This window comes from Mustela erminea, chromosome 15 (assembly GCF_009829155.1).
Source record: "Mustela erminea isolate mMusErm1 chromosome 15, mMusErm1.Pri, whole genome shotgun sequence".
Lineage (NCBI taxonomy): Eukaryota > Metazoa > Chordata > Mammalia > Carnivora > Mustelidae > Mustela > Mustela erminea.
The window spans coordinates 79,217,445-79,245,033 of NC_045628.1; the positions used below are offsets into that span (position 1 = coordinate 79,217,445).

The 27,589-nt window shown below is 44.2% G+C and overlaps 1 protein-coding gene across 5 annotated transcripts in view; it reads left to right on the forward strand.

Moving 5' to 3' along the window:
• LOC116574179 (phospholipid-transporting ATPase IB) overlaps window positions 1–27,589 on the forward strand; it is a 595,210-nt gene that overhangs the window by 523,354 nt on the left and 44,267 nt on the right. For all 5 annotated transcript variants that reach the window (XM_032314763.1, XM_032314761.1, XM_032314760.1 and 2 more), the window contains exons 34-35: window positions 15,898–15,986; window positions 22,582–22,686. In XM_032314763.1, coding sequence (XP_032170654.1) covers window positions 15,898–15,986; window positions 22,582–22,686 — 194 coding nt within the window. The remainder of the gene's footprint in view (window positions 1–15,897; window positions 15,987–22,581; window positions 22,687–27,589) is intronic.

Here is a 27,589-nt window from a genome sequence, read left to right on the forward strand (position 1 = left end):
GAAGATCCCTGCAGGAGCAGTAAGGCGTTAGCCCAAGGCTGCGACCCTGGGTTCTAGAACTCCAGTGTCTTGGTAAATGTTCATTGTGACTTTGTAAGGCAATGGAGCACAGTGCCTGTATACCAAGGAGTTATTGCTCTTCTCCTGAGACTCTTTTTGGTCATGGACCTCTCTTCTGGAATATAGATTGAGAAACACCCCAAGGACTACCCCAGCAGGGTAGGAAACAGAGAAACCTTGATCCACTGCAGTGATCAAGAGCTACCTGAAGCCTGGATCTGAGCAAAAGTGTGATACAGTTAAAGCTTGGTGATTCAAGGGCTTTCCATATCTGCCCCCACCCCTGTTCCCACCCCTAGTAAGCTCCTACTTACGGCTCCGGGGAATGTCCTATGTCTGCTGATTGGCCATCTAATGTACAAAGTATTTTCAAACCCAGACATGCTTTTATGACTGTTCATTACACTTTCCTGAAACTTGTTCATGAAACACCCCTGACAGTGGAGGAAAGAGAAGGCAAGCATGCCCCCAGGGAAGCCTGGGGATGTATCCTGTGGCATTGCATCTCAAAAATGGTACTGACTGAAGAGTCTGGTTTTAGGGGAAAGAATCATTCACATTTATTGCAAAAATATTCTTGGTTTTATTTTCTATATCATTTATTTTCACTCTAATCTTTATTATTTCCTTTCTTCCAGTTTAAGGTTTCATTAATTCTTTTTCTAGCTCCTTTAAGCATAAATTTAGGTTATTTGAGATTTTTCTTGCTTCTTCAGGTAGGCCTGTATTGCTATAAACTTCCCTCTTAGAACTGCTTTTGCTGCATCCCAAAGGTTTGGGATCATTATGTTTTTGTTTCCATTTTCATTTGCTTCTGTGTACATTTTAATTTTTTCTTTTATTTCCTGGTTGACCCATTCACTGTTTAGTAGCATGTTATTTAACCTCTGTGTACTTGTGGTCTTTCCAGAGCTTTCATTGTTGACTTTTAGGCTCATAGTGTTGTGGTCAATAAAGGTGCATGGTATGACTTTGATCTTCCTGAATTTGTTGAGAATTGTTTTGTGGGCTAACATGTGATCTGTTCTAGAGAATGTTCCATGTGTATTTGAAAAGAATGTGTAATCTGCTGTTTGGGGTTGAATGTTCTGAATATATCTGTTAAATCCATCTGTTCTAGTCTGTCATTCGAAGCCATGGTTTCCTTGTTGATTTTCTGTTTAAATGATCTGTCCATTGATGTAAGTGGAGGTTAAAGTCCCCTACTAATATTGTAGCATTATCAATTAGTTCCTTCGTGTTTGTTTTTAATAGCTTTATACATTTGGGTGCTCCTATGTTGAATGCATAAATATTTATAATTGTTAGATCTTCTTGTTGGATTTTTCCCTTTATTATTATGTAATGTCCTTCTTTGTCTCCTGTTATAGTCTTTGTTTTAAAGTCTAGTTTGTCCCATGTTATTTTTGCTACTCTGATTTCTTTTGATAATTCATTGGCATGATAGATGTTTCTCCATTTTTCCGCTTTCAGTCTGCAGGGGTCTGTAGGTCTGAAGTGAATCTCTTGTAGGCAGCGTATAGATGGCTCTTTTTTTTTTTTTTAAATCCATTCTGACATCCTGTGTCTTTCGATTGGAGTGTTTGTCTGTTTGCATTCAGAGTAATTATTGATATGTATTTATTGCCATGTTATTGCTGGTTTTGTGTTTCTGAAGATTTTTCTCTGGTCCGTCCTTTCTCTCTTTCATAGTTTGCTGAAATTCTTTAGTGATATTTTTGGATTTCTTTCTCTTTATTCTTTACATATTTATTAGTGGATTTTGATTTGTGGTTACCATTGGGTTCGTATATAGCATCTTCTGCATATAGCACTCTCTATTAACTTGATGGTCATTTGAGTTTGAACCCATTCTTTACCCCTATCCTCCCCACATCTTATGTATATGGTGTCATATTTTATATCCTTTTATTTGGTGAGTTCCTTGACTGTTTTTTTTACAGAAATACTCATTTGTACTGCTTTTGTGATTCCTACCTTCACACTGTGGTTTTTGGCCTTTCATTTCCACTCAAAGAGACCCTTTTTAGTATTTCATGCAAGGCTGGTTTAATGGTCATGAACTCCTTTAGTTTCTATTTGTCTGGCAAACCCTTTATCTCTCCTTCTATTCTGAATGATAGCCTGGCTGGATTGATTATTCTTGGCTGCAAGTTTTTCCCATTCACTACTCTGAATATATATCATGCCACTTTTAGCTTGCAAAGTTTCTGTTGAAAAATCTGCTGATAGGCTTTTGGGGTTTCCTTGGAATGTAACTGTCTTCTTGGAGGATTTAATATTTTGCCATTTTAATTATAATATGTCTTTCATTACAATATGTGAGACATATTATAATTAATCCAAATTAATTACATTTGTAATCCATCTGAAAGTGTGGATCTGCTTTTATTGATTCTGTTAGTGGTTCTCTGTGCCTCCTAGATCTGGATTATCTGTTTTCTTCCACAGATTAGAGAAGTTTTCAGTTACCATTTTTTCAAATTAATTCTCTAGGCTGGTTTCTCTCTCTTCTTCTTCCGAGACTCCTATAATATGAATGTTAATACATCTGGTGGAGTCACTGACTTCTGTAAGTCTATTCTCATTTGCATAATTCTTTTTTTCTCTTTTGTTCAGCTTGCTTACTTTCTACTACTCTGTCTTCTAGGCCATTAATTATTCTGCTTCTTCCCACCTGCTGTTCATTCCATCAAGTGTATTTCTCATTTCATTATTGAGCCCTCTTTCCTCTCGGCTGTGTTATTCCTTATGTCTGTGTTAACTTTCTCATTGATGTCCTCCATTCTTTTCTCATGCCCAGTGCTTTAAATTCTCCATCAGCCTCGTTATTTTTTTCTGTTGCACTTGGGTTTCCACCTGTGTCCTTGTCTTGTTCTTTTGTTTGAGAAAAATCCCTCTCTCTTCTCATTTTGTCTAAGTCCCTGTGCCTTTTCTTCTGTGTGAGGAAAGTCAGCTATGTCTCCTGTTTTTGAGGGTAGTGGCTTTATGAAGAAGGATCCTGTGGTGCCCTGCTGTGTAGTGTCCCCTGTTCCCCAAGGCCTGGTGCTTCTGGAAGTGTGTCCAGTGTGGGCTGCATGCACTCTGCTATTGTGACCTGACCACTTTTTCCTTCAAGCTAGTCATCTCCAGAGGCTCTTGTTGCTTATTGTGGGCAGTACTTGGTCTCTGGCCTAAATGTGGTAAGTTTTAACTTGGTGTGTTCTGGTCCGCTTGGGAAATGAGGCCTGTCCTCACTCTCTCTGGTACTGAGGCCTTGCAAAACTCCCTAGTCAGAAGATGTGGTGTTGGCAGGGGTCTGGGCCAGTCTTCCGGAGGAGGGGCCCCCCACCGTGGTGGGAGTGAGGGAACATGACTGAGTGGGGGTGTTCCACTGGAGTACAGTGAGAGTCAGCCTTCTGCTGATTCCTGCAGGTGGCCCTGGGCTTGTGCTGAGGGCAGGGAAGGAAATGGCACTGGCCTGTTCCTTTGTTCTCTGAGCAGTCTCTCCTTGAAGGCTTGTCTCTCTGGGATGTGCTCCAAGATGAGCGAGTAATCCCACTGTGTGCTCCAGGGGCTCTTCAGATCCCTGTTTCCACACTGTATGTCTGTGGGCTATTGCCCTGCCTTTTCTCCAAGAGCAGCACAGTGCCCTCGGAGCCTTTTAGAGCAACCCTGCTGATCTTTAAAACCCAAAACTTTAATCCCTGTTGATTACAAGAATTCATAAAATTCAGCCCTCTAGCTTCCCAAGCCAATTACTCTGGGGATTCTTTTTCTCCATGTGCTTGTTCCCCTATGGGCTAGTCTGTCTCTTGTCCTCTGCAACCATGGATCCCTCCCCATTACAGTGGCCACAATCTGTTTCCCAAGTCATATCTCTGTACTTTCTAGCTTCGTTGATGTGGCCTCTTCTCTACCTTTAGTTGTGGAGTTGGTCCTTCCAGTCTTCACATCGATTTCTGGAGTATATAGGATGATTTCATAGTTGTCTAGTTGTGTCTGTGGGAAGAGACAAACCTAGGGTCTTCCTGCTCTGATGCCATCTTCCTCTTACCCTCTTTTCTTGGTTTTAACATGAAATGATCTATTTTTCAAATCTTCAGGTGAGACTGGAGATCTAGGATGATATGTCTTATTTATCCTGTGGTTTTTACTCTAATTTAGACTACGCAAATCTTCCAGGTCATATTAGCATTTTTAAAGGTATTCTAAATGCTCAAAGGAGTGATTAATGAGGACTTTTCAGTGAGATAAAATATCTCATATTTAGGATATGTGTGTGAGAGTGTATACAGTCTATTAATTATGCAGTTCCAATTGTCTGCCTCTTCGCTGATTTCAAGTGCACAAGCTGAGGAGACACTCCTTCCTAGGGTCACTCCTGTCACTCCGCATGAGTGGCTGCCAGCCTTATGTACCTTTAAGGCCATCTGCTGGGGCAGAATTTTTTTATCATCCTCCCAAACAATGATTTTATGTTTTTAGTTTGTGGTTCCTGCCACCAAAGAGCCCACAGAAAAACCTAAAAGCTGACACGATCTCCAGGATCTTCAGCTCTGAATTCCTTCCCATCCGTGCTAAGGATAAGGATGGTTGTGGGCTGCTTATTCTATAGCTGTTTAGTTCTCTATGACTGCAGAGAGCTTACTCACTCCTCAGCCCCATGGAAGCATGTTAGGCTCTTTAACAAAGTCTGGATTGAGAATTTTCCCCAGCTTCCTGGGACACAGGACTCAGGCATGGACCATAGTTAGCCTTCTGACATGTACCCACATGGAGAACATTTTTCACGAACAGTTAGCAGCTGTTCTTTTTTCTACTCGGGCACAAAGTTATCAATGGACATCTTTTATCATTGTGGAGTGACAGCTGAGTCCATGCTCTGAGTAGTGATAAGAGCAGTGCCCGGCCTGGTGTCATGATAGGAAGTTCACCTTGATGGGTTAAAAGTAGAAGCACCCTGTTGGCAGTGAGCACAAATGAGCAGTGCTTATAGCTGAGCAGAAAGAATAGAATTTGGCTATTTCACTACTTAGCTATTTTCACTGTGAACACTTGCCGCTCTTCACCAACGAAGAACCTATTTGCAATAGCATTTGGGAATTCTGCATCATACTGTTCAACCTATCCACCCCCCTGAGAGCAGTGGTGGGTAAACCTCCCGACAGTTGGAGCAGAATCTCGTCACCCAGTTCGCCCTCAAAGTTCACTGAAGAATCACTTGCATCACTACTGTCCACTTCTGGGATATCCAAGTAAGATCTGGGCTTATCTCAATAGCATACAAGGAAGTAGGTAGTTATAGGAATGTGTCTAATACTTACCATGTGCCACGCACTTTTTATCGTGCTTTACGTTTACTAATTCATTTAGGCCTCAGGGAATCCCTAATGAGAAAGTATTTTTACCATTTTACAAAGGAAGAAACACAGGCATGGTAGTTAAGTAAGAGTATGCGGCAGATCTGGGATTGGCATCCAGGCGGACTATCTGTGCTTCTTATGGACTGAGTTTGTTTGTGGCCCCCTAGAATTCATATAGTGAAGCCCCCACCCTTCATATTATGATATTTGGAGATGGGAACTTTGAGAGGTGATTAGGTTTAGATGAGGTCATGTGGCAGGGGTGGGGGCCCTCATGATGGGAGCAGTGCCCTCATAAGTGGAGGCATCAGAGAGCTTGCTCCCTCTCCCTCGTCCTCCCTCCTTGCATGGGTGCATGCAGACATACACACACACGCACACACACATGTCACATGAGCACAGTGAGAAGGCAGCCTTCTATGGACCAGGAAGAGAACTTTCACAAGAGGCCAGCCACTCTGGCACCCTGATCCTGAGACGTCCATCCTCCAGAACTCTGAGGATACATGTCTGCGGTCTATGCCCACAGTCGCTGTTAGGGCAGCCAAAGCTGCCAGACAGTGGTCTTGAAGACTGTGCAATCCAGCCCTGCACAGAAGCCGTCCCAGCCCCTCAGCTTTTCGAGAAACACCTGCTGCTCACTCTCTTTGGTCTTTCAGATGCCCTTCCTCAGTAGTCCCTCTGCCAAGCTCTTGATTCGAGACGTTGATTTCATCCACTTCTGTGGGAAGAGGAATGAGTGAAACACCTTCGTATTCTACCGTAGGAAGAGCAGGTGACCCATAGGCTGTGTCACAAGGGTGTGTATTCTGACACCAGGCAGCCAAGGAACGAGTGAAGTGAAGCAGCCCCTCTCGGTTCCAGAGCCCTGCCCTCTGCAAGGACAAGAGGGCAGCTTTCAGTACACCAGGAGCCAGCCCCTGGGTCTCTGAACCTTCTAGAGTCAGGAGCAAGCTACTCGTAATCATGATGAGGGACACTCTCTCTCTTCTAGGGGCCTGTCACTCAGATGGTGAATAGGTGAGATGGGCCATCTTTATTGGTATCTGTCCTAAATACTGTGCCTTAACGTTGAACCTAATATTCCAAATTACCACAGTAGTTGTAACTGTGAAGCATCAAATTTTTCTCTCAGAAAAATGGATGACTTTCTGTGACAACACAGTGACTCTTTTGCCTTTCTGTGCAACCGCATGAGAATCACAATCTAGAAATAGTAATTGTTGAAGTTGTCTATAAACACATGAAATAAGCACTGTGCCACAGACACTCAGACCCACAGCATAATTTCTGGAAACCAGCAGGCCCACGTCTACAGAAGGAGAGTCAGAGCTGGTACCATGGTGTCCCTGCAGCCCTCCCCAGCCCCCCTGCAGGACAAATGCCCCAAAACACAGAAGGCAGAGGCTACATGCTTGTCTTCAGTGAATGTCTTTTGTTCTCGAAGGTAGAAGAGAGTACAGACCGCATATTTTTAAAATTATACACAACCAGTTTTAAACCTGACCTCACTTTGGACATGAGTCCCACATTTCCGAACAGTGATAGCTTATTTCCTTGCCTTAATTTTGTGTACCAGGCCCCGTGCTATGTGGTAAGAATTATCTTCTCATTCAAAAAACCACCTCAGGGGGGCGCCTGGGTGGCTCAGTGGGTTAAGCCGCTGCCTTCAGCTCAGGTCATGATCTCAGGGTCCTCGGATCAAGTCCCACATCAGGCTCTCTGCTCAGCAGGGAGCCTGCTTCCCTCTCTCTCTCTCTCTGCCTGCCTCTCCATCTACTTGTGATTTCTCTCTGTCAAATAAATAAACAAAATCTTTAAAAAAAAAAAAAAAAAAAAACCACCTCAGGGTTGCCTGGGTGGCTCAGTGGGTTAGGCCGCTGCCTTCGGCTCAGGTCATGATCTCAGGGTCCTGGGATCAAGCCCCACACCCGGGCTCTCTGCTCAGTGGGGGGCCTGCTTCCTCCTCTCTCTCTGCCGGCCTCTCTGCCTGCTTGTGATCTCTGTCAAATAAACAAATAAAATCTTTAAAAAAAAAAAAAAACACCTCAGGAAATCAGTGGTCTCTAAAATGGGGTGCTAAGGAGCAAAATAGGAAATCAAAATGACCACTAGCTGGGAAAGGATAAGTTAATAATCCAGAGGATGTCAAGCCTCACCTTTCTCTCTTTCCCAAACAGCCTGTTTGGGAAAATTGGGAGCTGTCTCCTTACCCGGTAGGGAGTAAACAAGAGTTTAAATGTTTTCCATAGATTTTTAAAAAAATCACCCCATTCTACATGCCCTGAAATAAGAGTTCCCTCCCTTGGGTGGGGATGGAGTGTGGTGAGTGGAGTTTGTGTTGGCTTCGGAGTTTTCCTTCTGGAGGTTTTAACTTTGTCACAGCTGCCCTGCCAGGCACTGGGGAAAGGCCCCCAGTCCCGTGGCTTCTGTCTAAGTAGTCCACGTGATGATGATAGTGTCAGAGCAGACCCCACAGGACAATGTCATTACCACAGTGAACCACTCAAGTAGAAATCACTGACGATACCAAGTGCGGTGAAGACGTGGAACAAGAGGAGCGCTTCCACCCGTCTCCCTCATACAGCTGCCTCAGTGGACACGTGGGCCATTTCTTAAAGGGTACTCAGTACAAGCATCCCTCGTCTCGTGCTTCACAGATCCTGCGCCTTCTACAAACTGAAGGTCTGTGGCCACCCTGCCTTGAGCAAGCCTATGGGTGCCATTTTCCCAACAGCCTTTGCTTACTTTGCCTCTGGGTCACAGATCGGGGAATAACTTCAACTCTCGAGTCTATTTATTGAAGAAATACGTTTTGAAAAGCTCTCGCTGTCATAGAAACTGATTCGTCTGATAGATCTCGGCAAAGTCCACTGAAAATCTTCTGGAAAGGATTCACCATTCTAGATGCCTTTAAGAACATTCATGATTGATGGGAAGAGGTCAAAATATCCACATTCACTGGAGTTTGGGAGAGGTTGGTTCCCACCCTCCTGGAGGACTTAGAGGGGTTCAGGGCGTCCACGGAGGCAGTCACCGCAGAGGTGGTGGGAACAGCAAGAGAACTGGAGTTACAAGTGGGGCGGGAAGATGGGCCCGCACGGCTGCCATCTCATGATCAGACTTCGACGGACGAGGAGCTGCTTCTCGTGGATGAGCCAGGAAAGTGGATTCTTGAGCTGGAATCTGCTCCTGGGAGAGATGCTGTGAAGACTGTTGCAGTGACCACAAAGGATTTAGTATCTTACATCAACTTTGCTGAGAAAGCAGCAGCAGGGTTTGACAGGATTGACTCTAATTCTGAAAGAAGTTCTACTGTGAGTAAAATGCTACCAAATAGCATCACATGCTACAGAGGAATCGCTCATGAGAGGAAGAGTGACTCAATGCAGCAAACTTCATTGTTGTCTTCTAAGAAACTCCTCCCCCTGCGCCAGCCTTCAACGTCTCCCACCCTGGTCATTCAGCAGCCACTGACACGGAGGCGGGACCCTCCACCAGCAAAAAGATCCCAACTCTCTGAAAGCTCAGATCAGTTATTTCTTAGCAATAAAGTACTTTTAAATTAAGGCATGTGCATTGTTTTTTAAGACATAATGCTATTGTACACTTAACAGACTACAATATAGTTATACACCTAACTTTTATATACACCGGGAAACCAAAAATCCATTCGACTTGCTTTATTGCAATATTCACTTAATGGCAGTGGTCTGGAACCGAACCCACAATATCTCTGAGGTCTGCTTACACTTTCCATGTGACAGAGCCACCCCATTTCCAGGTGTGTACCCCACAGAAGCAGAAACATACACACACAAAATGACTTGTACAAACATGTGGAGAGCAGCCTTACTCTTAATAATAGCCCCAAACTAGAAGGAACCCAAATGTCCATTCATAGGAGATTGGCTAAACAAATTGTGACATATTCACGTGAGAGAATACTAGTCAAAAAAAAAATTTTTTTAAGTGAATTATAGACACACACAAGAACATAGATGAATCTCAAAGGCACCATGTTAGATGAATGAAGCCAGATTCGAAAATATGAGTACTTTCCCATTTAGATCAAATTCGAAAATAGGCAAAATAACTATAGTGCTGAATCTGGGCAGGGACTGAATATTCTTTTGGCGCACACAGGTGTACTTACAAAGATGTAGACAGTCGTCACAACTCTGAACTAAATCCTTAAGATTTGTGCATTTGAGTGTGTTTAAGTTATAACCCCCCTGCAAGCATTCCTTTATCCTCCTGGAGGTTGAATATACTTTTTCAAGAGCAGAAGGGGATGCTTTTTGAAAAAACCTATATCATGTGACCATGTCAATCACCCACCACTAACTTTTCAGTGTTTCAAAATAGTAGTATCCATCGATAAGGCAATCTTGTGCTTCGGTAATAAAATAATAATAATAATAATATAATAATGATGATGAAGCCCACTGTCAAAAATAGACTGTTTGTTATATGTTCTGTTTTGAATGACCCCACATTTGTAGGAATGATATTTTTAGGTGGTTACTTATCCTCTCCCACCATGGGGCATTTCAGGGGGAGTCTGAGGCAGCAGATTTTTGGGCTGGAGGTTTTAGCTTCAAATCCCCTTTTGTGCAGGTAGACCAGTAAATACCACTGAATTGGCATTTAAATATCAGGATCAGGCATGTGGGGCAGTTTCTGAGTTAGCCCCGGTATGGAGGTGCTTCTGGAATCACTTGGTGGTTTTTCTAAAAATGCATTTGCCTTTACAGAGTGCTTGGTAGGGTAATCTTCAGAGGATGTTCCTTTGAAGACTGCCAAGAGATGTCTTCCCCATTTCGGTACAACTAAGCTTAAAATTGGCACCAGGTCATTGGCATCTTGTACAGAGGATGAGTGGACATGCACAACTGCAGGAAAGAAACCCAATTTCAGCCTGAATTTGCATCCTCTCTCCTGTGGCAAGTGAGTGCAGCCGCACTCCTTTGGTTATGGGGTCACGGGAAATTTTTTCCCACTGCACTGTGGAGTCTACACCTGTGAGGTTTCCTCACGCTCCAAGAATTCCTTGTGGGGGATGGATTTGTGTGGCACACCTGCCTCCCAGCTCAGGCTGGGGTCAGGTATGCCACTCCCAAACATGTCCGCTGTTGCCCCATCATCCAGAGCAAATAGTGTTCAAACACACACTGGTCCAGGTTTTCTTTTACTTCCATTTTGAACTTGGTGCCCTGGGTTTCTGGTGTTAAATCGAAGTCAGGCTCACACTTGGAGCAAGGTACCATGTCTGCACTTGGAGATATTGTCTCCTGCCCTGGCATAGGCAGATTGGGGAAGAAGGAAGCTCCTCATTCCTCATGCTGGGGAGAAGGAGTAGGGTTTGGAGCCAAGCAACATGTGTTTGAATGTGGCAGCAAATTTGGGGTGGGGGTGGGGGTTGCAGAGTTAAATTTTCTTCTGCGACATGGGAACTGTGAGGGATTAAATGGGAAGGCCTGGCATTTAGTGATGTGCGAAGAAATCCTAGTCCCTTCTCCCGGCAGCTGAGCTGTCTCCCTTCTCCACGGTCAGTATTGTTTCCCCTGTGCCCCACGCTGGGAGTGCAGACTGCCCTTACCTGGCTCTGGTTCCTTCTGCTTCCTTTTTAAAACTTCTCAGATGCCTGGGTGCCTCAGTCAGTTAAGCGTCTGCATTCAGCTCAGGTCATGGTCCTTGGGTCCTGGGATCGAATCCTGCATCAGGCTCCTTGCTCACCCTCTGCCTCTTCCCCATTCCGGCTTGTGCATCCGCTCTCAAAAAGAAATAAAATCTTTAAAAAATAAAACAAAGCAAAACTTCTCATCTATCACCACTTTCTTGGGTGGCTAGACCTGGGCTCGTGTGTGTGTGTGTGTACGTGTGTGTGTGTGTGTGTGTGATTAGTAGCAGCAGCGAAAGCAATAATCCCTGGTCAATCCCATTGTGGGTGTCCTTGATTAATATCCCTGGTCTAACCTGACTATTGTCCTGGGGAGCTCATTACCATCAGAGAAGCCTCCAGTCCTATCAGGGCTCCCCCTGTTCGTGCCCTAATGTGTCAACTCATTTCATCCACCTCAGCCTCAGTTTACCCACAGTGGGTTCCTATGCATTTGGCACCTGACTGGTTCAGGTCAGTGTTAGTAAAGATGTGTTAACTGATGGGTGCATTCTTCCCAGTAGCACAGCAAGAGGATGCTTTTAAAACCTCAATAGTGTTTAGAAGGGGTGAGGACAGAGGGTAATTTAAGTCACCCAGACCAGCTCAATAAACCTTTTTTTTTTTTTCCTATGCTAAGAGAATAAGAAAAATGTAATTAAATTTAAGTAATTAAAGCTATGGCCTTAAAGTTTTCAGGACTTGGGACCTTGGTCATTCTGTAAAAAATTGTAGAAACCGTTATATATAGGAAATCTTCTCAGCTCCAAGTTGTAAAAACCAATAACAAAACAATATTTAAAATCTCTGACTTCTGTTCACTTGACAGAGGGCTTCCTATTTCCAACAAAGCAATTCAAAATTCATTGTCCTGACTTCCCTCAGCGGCTAAAATTCCCAGTTTCATATCTGTTTTAAGTAGTACCTTCTTATAAAGTGTTATTTTTAAATGACCCTGCTCTTTGGTCAGTATACCTAGTAGACGATCGAGGACGTAGCCTCATGAGTGTAGCTCGGAGGATTCCACCTTCTGGGGACCGTGCACCACCCTAGGCATGTGGAGCCATGAGCAAAACTCAAGGTCCCCTCTCAGTGCTGCGGCTGGACTGGCCACACCGCCTGGCCCAGAAGCGAGAGGGCTGTCGGTGGAAGGCTGGACTTACAGAGGGAGTTGGGGGATGGAAGGTGGGCTTGAAGTAAATGTTTCTTTCGTGTGAGGAAGACATGTTTCCTGCCATGCCATTTCTTGCATCATTCCTGCCCATGCAAGCATGCCCATATGAAAGGGGGTGGTAGTCTCAGGTCCCCCAAAGCCAGGACCACTCATTGTTTTTGAAGTCCCAGAACATGTCTGTGAAAGGTAAAGAAATGCTAGAGCGGGATTCACAAAAATTAGGATCTATATTAATATAGAGATATGTGTATAATGCTTAAGAGTTAAAGACACAATAACTTGCAGGGGATTTCATCAGGACATAGCATCTCAAGTTCAGTTTCCAGATTTGGCCTAATTATGCCGTTTCGCTGCTCCCCCCATTGCCGTGATAGGTCTGTTGTACGAGGTGCCAGGCCCTGGAGGTTTCCTTAGCGGTATGACATGGCCTTTCTCCATGTCGACAAATACGAGTCTCACTCTCGTTGCTTTACAGAGGCCCACTGTGTGTAGGGACCACCATAGCTTAAGCCGTGCTCTTGGATGTTTCTTTCTTTCTTTCTTTGGTAGCAGCACTACGTGGATATTCTTACTTACACTTGCTACTTCTGATCTTTTCTTATTTCCTTAGGATGAACTTGGTGAGATACAATCCACGGGGCATAATATACTCACACAGTTTTGAGGTTTAGAATGACTCTTTCAGAAAACCAGCACTCTTGTTTTAGAAAATGAAAGCAAGTCCAATGCCAGGGTAGAGTTTGGCTCTGCCCCAGACCTCATTGCTTCTCAGAGTCATCGTGGTCAAGTTTCGAGTACCACGCTGAGCCATATGCCAGAGTTCAGAGACAAGATGGGCATGGTCAGGCATGGGTTTTGGGGTACAGGCGAAGAAGCTGTGGGGACAAGCACAGAGACAGAAGCCCTGCTCAGGCGCAGTCAGATGGCCCAACAAGGGCCTCAGTGGTGTGGACGGACCCCCAGAATGGAAGACAGAAACCAGAGAAAGAGTTGAAGCTTGTATGCCACACTGGGATCAGGGTGAACCCCACCTTTTGCACTTGAAGAGGGCTGCCCTGAGCCCCCTTTGATTTTCAGCCCTACCAACTCCCTTCAAGTGTCCCCAACCCTACATGTGCCTCAGCCCCACTGCCTGCCTACCCTTGGAAAGCTTTGTACCACTTTGTAATGAGTTCTGGCAAAACCTGTCTATTCCAGCAGAAACACATGGTGAGGTGTCCAGAAAAGCAAACCAAGGAATGTAAAGTGTTCTGTTCTGTCACTTTGGTCCCCTTTCTAAGTAGCCCACTCTTCCAGACCAGCTTGCCAGCTCCATGCTCCTGGCCATGCTCCCTGGAAACCAAACTCCCAAGGATTCTAGAAGCCCTGGTCCCTGTTTCTTTCAGTGCAAAGTTATCCCTCCCTCTGTTACTGCCCTAAATTCTCTTTTCAACTCCTTGCCTGATTTAACTTGGCCTTGCAACTCTCTTTCTTAAAACCCTCCACCCAAAACTGAGTGTGACTCAGCATTCCAGGAACAAGCAAATCCCATCAAAGGCAGTGCCTGTCCTTCAGCCTTCCTCTTAGAACTGCTCTCCACGCTGCCCCTCTGCAGCTCTGGAAATCCTGTTTATCTTTCTGGACACATCTCACATTCTATCTTCTTTAAGAAGTCTTACCAGCTTTCTAGCGTTCTGAAAGCCCGTAAAATGTGATCGTGATCCATATCATATTCCATGGTGTCTAGTGTCCAGATGGCCCCTGACATCAGATGGACTTTCAACTTCACAATCGTTCTACTTTATGATGGCGTGAGAGTGATACGCATTCACTAGAAACCATACTTGGAATTTTGAATTTGGATCTCTTCCTGGGCTAGCAGTACGTGGCACAATCCTCGCTCGTGATGCCGGAGGCTGGCCACTCCCCGCCAACCACATCACCACGAAGGTAGATCACTGACACACTGACAGCCATTCTGCACCCAGACAGTGCAGTTAGTTAGTTAGTGACTAACACACGTGTTAGTCACTTTCAGTGCAGTATCCGATACATTACATGAGATAGGCAACACTTTATTATATTTTCAGTCTTGTTTTCTGTTTCTTTTTTTATTGAAGTATGGGTGATACACGTTACGTTATTTTTAGGTGTATAACGTGGTGATTTGACAAGCCTGTTCATAGTACTGCAAAAGCCTGTGTCACTGTACTGCACTGTTACTATAGCATTGACTCTGTTCCCTCTGCTGTCCACTTCATCCCCATGACTTAGTCATTCCATCACTGCAAGTCCGTACCTTTCACTCCCCTTAGACTGTTTTGCCCATCCCCCACCCACTCTCCCCTCTGGCAACCACCAATTTGCTCTCTGTATTTATGGATCTTTTTTTTTTCTATTTTTGTTTGTTCATTTGCTTTTTTTAGATTCCACATGTAAGCTTTCACTTACGGCCTTTGGTTTTGCTCTATCTTATTTCACTTAGCACAACTTCTAGGCCAGAAATGGCAAAAATATCATCCCTTTTTATGGCTACGTAATATTTCTTGTGTGTGACTGATTGTGTAAGTGTGTACATACACACAATATCCTCTTTCTCCACTCATCTATGGATGAACACTTAGGTTGCTTCCATTTCTTGACTATTGTAAATAAGGCTAAAATAAATAGAAGGGTGCATACACCTTTCAAATTGGTGTTTTGTTTTCTTGGGGTAAATACCCAGTAGTGAAATTACTGGATCAGGATGGTATTTCTATTTTTAATTTTTTGAGGAACCTCTGTGCAGTCTTCCACATCAGTACTATATTATAAAATGGGCAAAAGACTATTTTTAAAAAAAGATTTTATTTATTTATCTGAGAGAGAATGAGCAGGGAGAATAGCAGAGGGAGAGGGAGAAGCAGACACCCTGCTGAGCCCGACATGGGTCAGGACACTGAGTTCATGACCTGAGCCAAAGGCAGATGCTTGACTGACTGAGCTGTCCAAGGGCCCTGGCAAAAAGCCTATCTTGTAATAGATGGCTTTGCCCAATTATATGATGTCCAGTAGTTTAGGTGTATTAAATGCATTTTTGACTTGGGATATTTTCAGTTTATGTTGGGTTTATTAGGATGTGACCCCATCATAAGTCAAGGATAATCTGTAGATAATACCACACAATAGAGTGTGTGTGTACTTACAACTTTAGTTTCCTTGAGGGCAAAGACGATAAGCATCCCTTTTCCTCTTCTGGGTGTTGAGAATCACCTTGTCTTGCACGAAGGTTCTGCTTCCATGAGTGACTGAGCAGTGAAGGAACATGAATTCATAGATAGGCCAAGTAGATGTGAGGAGTCCAGTAAAGTTCATCGGATAGAGGAGTCTGGCTCTAGCTTTCTCTAAAGGAGGGTTTTGATGTCAACATTCTGACTAGACCCTCTATATAAAAGCACTTTATAGACAGAGGGAGACAGTGACACTTTTAAAAATAAAAGGTGCGAAGAGCTGATGGAGATCAACGGGTGCTCACTACGTAGGGTCCCTTTGACATCCGTCTTAGGTGTATGTTTTCACTGTGGTTGAATTTAGTGCTTTCTGTCATTTTTGTGTCATGGAATGTTTCACATTGGTTAAATTACATCTGCTTTTGAAAGAACAAGTATTAACACACGTGTCACTCCTGTTTCTTGCAGGCGACAATGGTCCTGAGCTCCGCACACTTCTGGCTGGGATTATTTCTGGTGCCCACAGCGTGTTTAATGGAAGATGTAGCCTGGAGAGCGTAAGTGAAGGGTGACATAGTCACCCTAAGTCTTGCTTATCTGTCCTTGCAGTCACCTGTCATGAACCTGACCATAGGATATTTCATGCTGTGGGATATTCTAAAGGAACAGGTCTTCTGCTATCTGCCAGCAACAGATGTAAAGGATGTTGGGGGTTTGGGTTTCTTGTGGTTTTCTTTTTTTCTTTTAACCCCTGTGCTTCACCTCGATAGGAGAATATAGACAAAGAGGAGTCCTAAGACCGGCTGTGTGAAGGTCAATAGGTGTGAAGCTTGTACATGATTTTAAAGTAGGGTTTCTAAGTACAGATTCATTCCATCAGGTTTAGGAAGCATAACTCAAAATTCATTTCTCCTTATATAAAAAAATCAATGCCTAAGCAGTTACAAATATAAACTGGCTTTAAATCCTAGACTTAAACGAAAATTGTGTATATGTAAGTCATTTCAAATTAGAAAATAACTTGGAATGAAGTATTCTTCATTTCTCCAATAATTCACAGTAGAACTCCTTCAAATATAATTTATTTTGAGTGTCAGTGTACAGGTCTATGAGAATTAATCACAAAGATGAAATTATAATGTAGGTTAAGTAGGAAATAATTCATGCTCAGTTTTTGCTTATATGTTCCAGAATACATTATTTCCAAAATATCTTGTGCACAAGGTAAGCTAAGCAACTAAGTTGCAAGATAATGTTAATTTTAATTTCATCCACGAGAAAGAGATGGAAGACTCCAAAAGAGATAATATTGATTTTTGTTTGGGGTAGGCTGATTCCTCCTACAAACAGTTGCCAACTTTCCTTGAAAATTGAGACTCCTTGATTGGTTTTACTTTGGGCAAAGCGTAATTATTTTGGGGCCTTGAGGTAGAGAATTGGGACTTTAATCCAAACCTTCCAGGAAAAGACATCAGATTTCATTTTTATCTACCCCCTTCCTCCCACACTCAATGAGAATTGTTCTTGCCTGACAGTTAAGGATGTTTTTTGAAAAAGTCTTCACTTTGGCATTATCTTGACAACCAGTGATGCCTACTGCAGAGAGAGTGAGGAAGAGAGAGAATTGTATAGCACATATTTGGGGTGCTTTTTTTTTTCTCTTCACTAAGTTTTGCAACTATTAGCAAAAATTAAATAATTCTAATTTATTAAATGCCTTGATTTACCAATAGTTCTCTTTTATCTGCTAGAACCATATTCTATAAACTGCTGAATTGGAATCTTTCAAAATGAAATTATTGTAGCCAGGAAAGATGTTTTCTTAATCTTATAAATGCACTGAAACAAAATGCTAGTTCTATTATTTGTTCTTGTAGCACATAGCCCAGTTGTGGCATGCTATATTACCTTGCTAAATTTCTTCAATTTTACATGACAAGTTAGTTTTAGGTAAATCCAACATGGTACTGGCTACATCAGATCACGTTACAATTTATAGCGATTGAGAATAGAAATGTGACTATGAATTACTCTCAGCCTATTTTAATTCAACTATCTTGATTAACATCCTGAAAAAAAAAAATGTTTACTGAGTCTCTGTATTTGCCAAGTGAGACTTTAGCAGCAGTATCTTTCTACTCTTTCAAAAAGTGGTTGCAGATTATAATGTCTCTACCTCCTGTCAGTCTCCTGGATCTTTTCCAGTCCATTCCAAGTAAAACTTACCAGTCACCAGTGAAGCAAATTATTCCTTTAAACAGGACTTGTTTTTAGTTTCCCCTAGTACTATAAAACTAGCACCATTTACATTTTAGCAAGGATAAATCCAAGGACACTGCCTCCAGCTCCACCATATGGAAAGAGTGGAAGTCACTTTTTGCCAGAAGCTTGCCAGCCAGGTAGGAGAAGGGACCAGGCACTATGAAGGAGGTGCTGGTCAGGGGCCAGCAGTGGCAGACCCTGGGCATTGTCCTACCTGCTGCCTCCTGCCCAGGACAAGCGCAGAGAAGAGCCCTTCCCAAGAGCAGTGGGCTTTTCTAGCAGCTTTGGGCTGAGCTGGGAAGACTCCTACTCAATTCCGGAGGCACTTACAGAAATGTACTTTTGTCTGGTTTTATTTAGGGAAGCCAGGGAGGATGGACTACATTGGCTCTCCCCGGCAGTATTTGCCCAAAGTACATGCTTAATTTTTAATACACAAGTAATATCTAAATTAGAGTCACCACTGTCCTCAAAGACAAGCATCTGGCCAGCTTATCTGGGAATTTTCCCTGAGATCAGGGGGCCTGGGTTTTATCTTATATTATACTCCCAGCCTGAAATAGATGTTGTTGGGTCCAGTAAATTTCAGAGGCTTCTCCGGGAGGTGGAAGCAGACTCAGAGTTGCTCACCTCTGCCAAGACCACCATCCAGGACTGTGATTTCTCTTTCTTTTTTTTTTTTTTAAAAAAAAGATTTTATTTATTTATTTGACAGACAGAGATCACAAGTAGGTAGAGAGGCAGGCGGAGAGAGAGAGAGAGAGAGAGGAGGAAGCAGGCTCCCTGCCAAGCAGAGAGCCCGATGTGAGGCTCCATCCCAGGACTCTGGGATCATGACCCGAGCCAAAGGCAGAGGCTTTAACCCACTGAGCCACACAGGTGACCCGTGATTTCTCTTTCTGAGCTTCCACTTCCTATAACATGTTCTGTTTTCCCTTCCTGCACACTGAGCAAAAACATGAACCTGATTGTCCACAGCCACCCTTCATTTGGTTCCAACTGTCAACTCTTTATTGAAACACGATGTGCTCTGGCTCTCCTTGGACGTCCACGGAGAGTTTGAATGAAGTGAACCAGAATCCCGGGGCCACGAAGGGCCTGTGCCATGACAGCGACATGGGGCCGAGTTCACGGGACGGTTACGTTTTCTCATCTTGCCTTGGACCAATTTTTTTTTAAATTTTTTTATTTTTTTCAGTGTTCCAAGTTTCATTGTTTATGCACCCCACCCAGTGCTCCATGCAATACGTGCCCTCCTTAATACCCACCGCCAGGCTCACCCAACCCTCCACCCTCTCCCCTCCAAAATCCTCAGTTTGTTTCTCAGCCTTGCACCAGTCTTATAGACCTCTTGTCTTGTTTTGAATTTTAGTGGTTAACTACATTGAAAGAGCTTTTAAATCCTAGCAGACCCTCAGGCCCACGTTTTCATGTGTCTTTCTAGAAGCGCTTAACAAAGTGAGCTGCTCTCTTTCTGCATTTTCCCCCTTACTTTGTCCAGTCCCTTTCTCCCATTTTAGGACCTAGACTCTTTAGAGTCAGGAAAAAAAAAAAAATAGAAAGAAACTCAGCATGAGGTAATTTAGTCATTTTTTCCATGAAGTCTGTCAGCTTTCTGCTTGAAGATCCATTAATAGACTATCTTAAGTCAGATTTGGACACCATAAAGTAGCTACTCTTTTATCCTGTCAACCATAATTTTCATGAGGGACCAAACTAACACATCTTTTACTGGAATAATTGATTGATTATATGTGATACCTGGCTAATGAGTATTTTTATGAGGAGCATGAAGTTTAAATTGCCCAGAACTACTTTAATATCCTTTAGCTTACATACTTCCAAAATGTTTACCCATGACAGCATTCTTAGGTAAGCTGCTGTGTACTTATTCTCATTTAGGAGAAATTCGTTAGTTGCTTTACAAAAATAATATAAATCTCAAGGCCACTGAACACAGGAACCAGTCTTCTTTTATCTAACTGTATCTCTTATGCTTTACCCATCAACTCACAATATGTTCAGCAATTCCAGAATGACTTCATTTCCTTATTATAATCCCAGATAGGCAGTTAAATGGAAATAAAAGGTAATACAAAATTTCTGTATACAAATGAGTCTTGATATTTTTGTAAAAAAAAAAACTTTCTACCTACAATAAGTTCATGTGAAGCACACCGTATTTACATTTTCATCCACATTTAGAATTTAATGTCTCCTTCTGACTTGCTACTTTTCCATGCAAAAGAAAGAGTCAAGGAGAAAAAGCTTCCGGGGGCGGGGCGGGGGGCGGGGGGAGATGAAAATCTAAACCAATCCGCTTATTTTAAAAGTCCCTTCTAACGTGGAGTTATCCTGGAGGCTCCCCGACGCTCTCGCACTCTGACAGTGGCCAAGCAGCCCCACCTTGCCCCTTCTGTAGTCATTGGGTTTCTTGATGCGGGTTAGATGGAGCAGCTCTGGGCCACTAGGGATAAGCCGCTCCTGGATAATGGGGCCCACTCGGTCACAGCTGTGGCTGAGCAAGCCAAACCCCAGCTCCTGGTGAGACCTAAATTGCATGCCAGTGGCTAATGCTCAAAGACTGGCTTTTCACAGGTGGACTTTGATGGGGGGATCATTTATCTAATTAAGGCTTTATTAGATAAAGGCTGCTGAGAAAGTGGTTTTGCACTGCTAACATTGCTTCTACCCCAGTGCGCATAGAGAAGGACTCACAGAATCGTCCCCAGCATCGCCACCCAGTGTTCTCAAATAGTGATCAAGTTCCCAGGCTAGCCTGTGGGAGCTCGCCTCGTGGAAATACTATGAAATTGTTGAGTAACTCTTGGACACAGATGAGTTTCATCCACTGAGAACATGCGCAGTGCCTGGTGATCAGTTCCTTCTGGGGTGATTTTATGAATGAGCCCACACCAGCAGCTTCGATGCAGTGGGCCAGATTCTCTCTCCCTTGGCCTAAGGTATAGATTTCCGGGGCCCTGCACCCACGGGCCCAGCCTTCCTGTCCCTAGCCTATTTCTTTTCTTTCCTTTTTCTTTTTCTTTTTTTTCCGGCATACAGTATTCCTTGTTTTTGCACCACACCCAGTGCTCCATGCAATCCGTGTTTAGCCTATTTCTTGATGATGCCCTTGTCACCCAGCCCAGAAGAGAACTCTGAGGGCTGTTCCAGAGGTTGGGGAGCCCTGCTTGCTCTGTGTGGGGAGAAAGAGGAATGAAGGGAAGACAGTGGTGAAGCGAGGAGGGCCCTGAAACCAAGCACACACTCAGCCTCAGGACCGGCACGCATGTCCTTCTGGGGCCTGGGAAATCAGCCCAGCAGGGTGAATCCTGCTGGAGTGTGGCTTGCAACTCGGGTTGTCTTGGTACCATTCTAGCCCCATGAGCCCATGAGATGAAAGTTGGGGGCGCAGCATATTCAGTAATACGGAACAGTGTAAAATTTTTGCCTGTCTCCTGCAAAACGTTAAATGTTTTCTCATTTCTTGTTTAAATTAAAATTCCACCGCCTCTGCTTTGAACTGCGGAATGTTATCACTACTGAGTCCCCGAACTCAGCTTGGTGTAATTAAGGTATTATGTGTTAAAACCTGTGCGGCCAAGTGCTCGTGTTTACTTTGGAGGAAAGGAATGGCAGGCGCATATACAGTGTCTTCGGACTAATACTCCATTATAGATTAATTTGGAGTGTTAGGGGATGACTGGGCATTATCTTAACAGACTTTCTTCCCTTGAAGGTAGAGGGTGGGCGGGCGTATGTGATTCCCCTGAAACAGCTCCCATCTCCCGACTGCTCCCGTTCCACAGTTCTCCCTTCCTCGCAGAGATGCTCCGCGTTCGTTCACCTTCTGTTTTTGAGTCCTGGTCCTTAACAGGGTCTTCACATCTGTTCACGCTGAAACGATTGATAAGCTTTTCGGAACAAGGAAAACTGCCCTGTATTGCTAAGCTCGGAGCCTTTTTGCTTCTTGAGTTTTTCTTTTCCCGTCTCACACTCGTGTCCAGCTAACCGCCTTTCTTCAACTGTATCCTTTCCAACCAGGAGCTCTGCGTGCAGTCTCAACTTCAGGGAGAACCTAGATCAGTCGCTTATTTGAACATTTGTCAGGTATTCTTCATTTAACCAGAAAAAGGGCGCAGGCAGCTATTCCTACAGTTCAAGGGGTGTAATGGAACCAGGCTGAGGTTTCAGCTGTGGTCAAGAGGCCAGCTTGTTTTCTTACTCCCTCAGTTGTTTTACCCTGTGGGGGCCCACGAATATGGGCCCTAATGGTAAGTCTCTGCAAGAGAAGGGTGGAAAAGCTGTGCCCGGATATTTGTATTGACCCTAAATTTCAGATGCACGGTTTGACTTGAAGAGCGTGAACTCCAGCATTGTAAATCCCATTCCTGCTGTAACCGTGTATCTTTCCATGCTAAAAAGAGAACAAACTGCTCACCTGGGGCTCTGTGATCACAGGGGCCTGGGCCAAGGGACCTGCATATATCCACATGGGGAAGGATTTAAAGCATCCCCTGGGTTCCCAGATCCTGCAGTGAAAAGCTTTAGAAATAGACCCGTGAACATCCGTGAGCCTGGATCTTTGGTCTGAATGGCGGGGGTCCTCAACCAGATCCTCAGGCTTTCAGCAACAAGCTGTGTTCTTTGGGGGATGTGGGGTAACAGGAGGTTCATGGTCCAAGTGTGTTCCTCAAAACTTGGGATGCTTCCCAGGTTATGAAAGTAGAATCCTGGCCATACGCAGGGACAGTAAGAGTATTCCATGATGTCCGAAGCCGCAGCCTCAACCTCAAAGGGCTTCCAGAGATGACCCCAAAGGAGCGACCATCTCTACAGCTGTGTAAGTTTCATGTGTCATGTGCTTTTTGTCTTTCCCTTGTGACACAGGGCCAAGCACACCTGCAAAAAAACATTGCTGGAGGAGGTACAGGAGCTGGAGACGAAGTCCAGAGTGATGGGGAAGGCGATGCTTCGGGACAGTAATGGAAAGAGGTGGGCCAGCTCTGACCGAGTGTGTGGGGAGCACCAGTCCTCCCGGCCCTTCTCCCTACCTTTCCTTCCCGGCTTTCTGTTTCTCTTCTCGGTTTTCCATGTGAGCATGAACTGCTGTTTTAAGTGTTTTGGTTTTTCTCTAAGAATACCATCATAGGGAGATTTAAATTACATTTTCTCTGTGGTCACATGAAATCTAGTCTGTCCCCAGGTAAAGCGGGGGGTTTTTATTGGGTCCGGGTAAAACAATGCACATGTAGAAAACAGAAATAGTAGCAATACTACCCTGACGTGGACAAGTTCTGTTTTAGTTATATTACCAAAGAGTATTAAAAAACTAGACCTTTTGAAACCAGGACCAGTTATTAGACTAGAGAATGAGTATCTACCATGAAGGTTTGTGTGCCAAATGACACCTGTTATTCATGTCAATCTTGTTATATATAATTCATGGCAAGTATACATGGGCCTTTTTGTTTTCCTTTTCATGAATCATGATTTTCTGCTTGGGTTGAGAAAACTATCATGTGTACATCCAGGCTAGTTCAGAGAGACAAATGTTATCGTTCCCTTCCCTTATTTGTGGTAGAACCTCGGCCGCCTCCTCCCCGTCTCTAAGTTGGGTATGAGAAAAGCTTTTGATTAATCATTTTTGTTATGATGCTATTAGATTGCATTTAGTTAAAGCCCATATACTACCAAACAAAGTCTACCGGCACCCAAGAACAGTTGAGCATCGCTGTCTTAAACACATGGCATGTCTGGAAGATTATGAGTACAGCTGTCCTGTAAATGCTTCGGAGGAAATCTGTATGTACCTGCCAGGGAAACAGAAACCTACAAGTTGAACACTTCTAGAGACCCCTCCTGTGTGTCTTGTTTTATTCTGTTCATTCATACCATCTTTCAAAGCCATGAAGACAAAGCATTTCTTTATAAGAGAATCTGAATTTTGAGAAGTATTAGAAATATCGCTTTAAATTACTGCAGATGTTTTAGGAGAGGGGTAATCGAGTCCGTAGCTGAAGTTGTGGTTTTTGTATTTGTTTATGGCATTTTTAAACAAGCGAGTCCATTAGCATCTGTTACATGGCAGCTGTGCTCGTCACTCTAAAAAATAATCTGTCAACAGGACAAAAACCACTGTCTTTAATAACCGAAAGCCATGAGTGTATGAGGACAGCGGCAAGGCCTTAAGCAGGTCTGTACAGAACCATTACACCAGGCAGCCCACGGCCAAGGCCAGCGCTCTCCGTTAGATACTTTAGGCATAGTGCTTAGCACCTACTAGATTTTCAAGGACTTAAAAAATTCTTGACCCCCCCCAAATGTTCATAAGCTCTAAAAATAGGGAGAAACCTCTGCAAATTGAAATTCATAAAGGCTTAAAACTCTACAAAATGCAGATCAATTTTAGTAACCACTTAGGTTTATTAAGTACACAATTTTGACTTCTTTGAAAACCACTCCCAGGGCCTCTTAGATCTCAAGAATGCTCACTCACACACAGTAGCTGCTGAGAGATCTTGGGTAATTTCTAAGTCAAAGGAGAATTTCAAAGCCAAATTCTAAAACTTTTATGCGACGTTGGACAGGAAAACCTTGCGCCTCATGTGGCATAGGAAGGCGCTTTGCCATGTTTGATCTAATGTGGGTCAGGGTCTGGTTCTGACCCGCCAGCTGATAGGGCTGGACATGGGGTGGGGAGCAGGGAGGTATTGAGAGGAGGCAGCAAGCTGGGAGGCCATCTGGCTTGAGAGGTGAAGGGCTTCACATGGGGGACGGGATGGAAAACAGGGCTTGGAGGAGGTGAGCAGACGCAAGTGATGAGTGCGTATTTCCGTCAGAGGGAGCAGCCTGTGTCGGGGGGGTGCCCAGTGGGATTGTGTGCCCTGGTGCAATTCACCCCAAGGGATCTGGAGCCCGTGTTTCAGTTCTGGCTCAGCTGCTGCTTAGCCATGTGACCTTGGACAAGCTATTTCCTACAGTGGGATGGTCTCTTCATCCGCAGCAGAAGAGTAGTATGTGGAGGAAGTGAGGCCGGGGCTCATGAAACAATGCGCGGAGCGCAGCATATTGCCTGACCCGTGGCTGGAATGCAGAGTGTCAGCTGCTAGCCTTCACTTTGGCGGGGGGTGGGGGGGTGAGGGGGGTGGGGGGGTGTATGAGCCCTCCTCACTGTTGATAAAAAGAATGGAATTTTTAAAACTCACATATCCTGTTCACAACTCACTTTTCAGTGTTCCAGTGAATTTCGGAAGATAATTACAGCTTAAGTGTGGTCTCTTACCGTCTGCATTTTAAAATCTGTTTCCTGATCGCTTTGTCAATTTTGCAACCTTGTAGTTGTACCCAGGGCACATGAAACGTGAGTGTGCCCCGCCCCACCTCCTGACTGGGGCTCCTCTAGTCCCAGTGTCCTGCCTCACTTGTGTGATCGCTGCCTCCCATCAGCTTCGGAGGGCCCAGCCACCACCACCACCACCACCACTGTTTGTTTTTTTCTCCCTCCTAATTGCTCCCAGATTTTCTGGGTGGTCCTTTGCAAACTAGATAGTGGGACCGGCTCCTCTGATTTTGTCTTGCTTGGCCTCACAACTGTTCGTTTATCACCTTTGTTTGCTTCTTTCACACCTGCCTGGATTCCTGGGCGGCTCTGGTACCGGGAGGGGCGGGGGAGGGGTGGAAGAGTTACGGTAAGCCCAGGGCCTGGGGTGGGTGGGGAGGTTCGTTCAGCTGCCTTCCTCCTTTTAATGATTTAGAGACACCCTCCTGGAGCGAGCCTGAGTACTTCTCTCTCTCCTCACCCGTCCCATTCCTTAATCCCACCGCCATCTAATATTTCAGTAGGCTCGTGCATCTCTCTGTTGCTTTTAGGCGGGTGCATAGTAAACACTCTGTAAATATTTGTTGGCTGACTGGCACTGCAAAAGCCCAGTGAGCTGGTGAGGAGGAGAGGAAGGTGAGCCCGCATTCTCTGTGCAGGGCAGCGGGAGCCCGTTGTGGAGGCCCACGTTAAGAGTAGCCATGGAGCGCTGCTGAGAGGCCAGCGGCCACTCAGCCTGTCATGAGGGGACCACTTACTTCACAGCTTTGGAACAGAGCTAACAGGATCACAGATGGACAGATGCGTGGGACATTAGCATCGCCTCCCCATACAAAGATGAGTAAGGCTGGGAGCTGGTCCTCCCACCGACCCTGCCTTCCAGGGCCTCTGCTCGCCAGGTGTCCTCGACATCCCTAACCACCGGACACCTATGCAGCTCAATGCTGAAAGCTTTCCTTAAGGCCCCTTCAGTACACTCTGCCAAGTCATAAAACCTAGGTCCAAGTCACCGGCAAATATTCGAGCAGTTTTTCTCAGGAATGTACTCAAAAGAAATAGAACAAAAATTTTTATGCATTAATCTTAAAAAAAAAAAAAAAAGCCCTTTTATGCCAAATTTGCAATTACAATTTTGACGGTAGCTAGGAATTCTAAGTGTTCCCCTATGCCCTTTATCCATGCAATAAAATACTTCAACTTACCATTTTATTGATCTTGTCAAAGCCCCAAACTCTTCTATTATTTTGATAAACATGAAAATTTCATTAGCACACTCCTGCACTTTTGCATTAGTAAATTTTGTCTTCCAAAATGAACATGTGTCATTTATGCACAATTAAGCCTGTACTCATGACTTAGAGAATAAAAGCTGATAAGGAGAAAAGATGAGATCTATGACTGAGATATCGAGAAAGTACAGGGAAAAAAGAAAATGCTTCAGGTGGAAAATAGAAATGTTTTCATTTTGTCTTTTATTTATTTTTTTTTTTTTCCTGATGAAACCTTTTTCTTGGTGTATTGTCTGTGTACCTCACAAACACTAGACACTTGTTAATATTTGTATTGTTCAGAATACCTTTCCCCAAGCCATCTTCCCCAAAAAACTTGACCAAGAGATATCCCTCCTGTCCTGTATGCAGAATAGAATCTATCATGCATGTCAGTACCTTGCACATGTCTCAAAAACTGAGCTAAGGAAAGAATTCTTTCTTTCAATGTTTTGGTAGTATTTTCTCCCTCTCCTTCTTTATTCCTAAAGTGTAACTCATGTGCCTGTATTGTTCCTCTGGTGGAAGAAAATCTACCGGTGGCCACTTACCTTTACAAATATAATTTTTTTAAATGTCCAGGATGTCATGTAAGGTTGACAAACTAAATTTTCCCCCTTTAAATTGTTTTTCTTCCTCAGAGCAAAGTAGAGGATATTTGGGTATTCTGGGTATGACAGCAGTCAGGAGGCAAGGTGAATATATTTGATGAAAACATTGCGTTTTCTAGTTATACTTCATCCAAATAAACCACAAGAAGACCCTTGTTTTGTTTTAGAACTTCTTTCTGTTCACCACAGTTGTTGGAGTGGACGGGGGAGGGTAGGTCCCGGCTGATTTTTCTCCAGTTTCAAGGTCAAGGAGTTCTGGTTGCTACCCTTGGCTTTCACCAGCAAGGCAGTGGGATTCTCTTTCACTTAAGTGCCTCCCCGGAGTATGGTTTACTCTGTGCCCTCAGTAAAGGTAGCCGGGTGACTGGTCTTTGCCTTATAGTGAGTGATCACTGAATCTCTTACTTGGTTTTATGTCCTCATGAATGTTGATACATGGGCTCTGTGACCCCAGGGCCCAGCCGGCACACACAGGGTAATCTAGACAGCCTGTCTGCCTCTTGGGGATTCAGGAGGGAAACTTGATTCACTCCCGTGTCTGGGTGCCACAGCCTGGGCTCACGCAGCGCCTGTGTCATCAAGGCTACCGCTGTGCAGATAGGCGGGGCACGGGTCCAAGCCCGCCATCTGGGAATCCTAATGGAGTGTTATCAGGGGAAAAATAGAAGCCAGAGCCTGAAACATAATCAGCACCATTT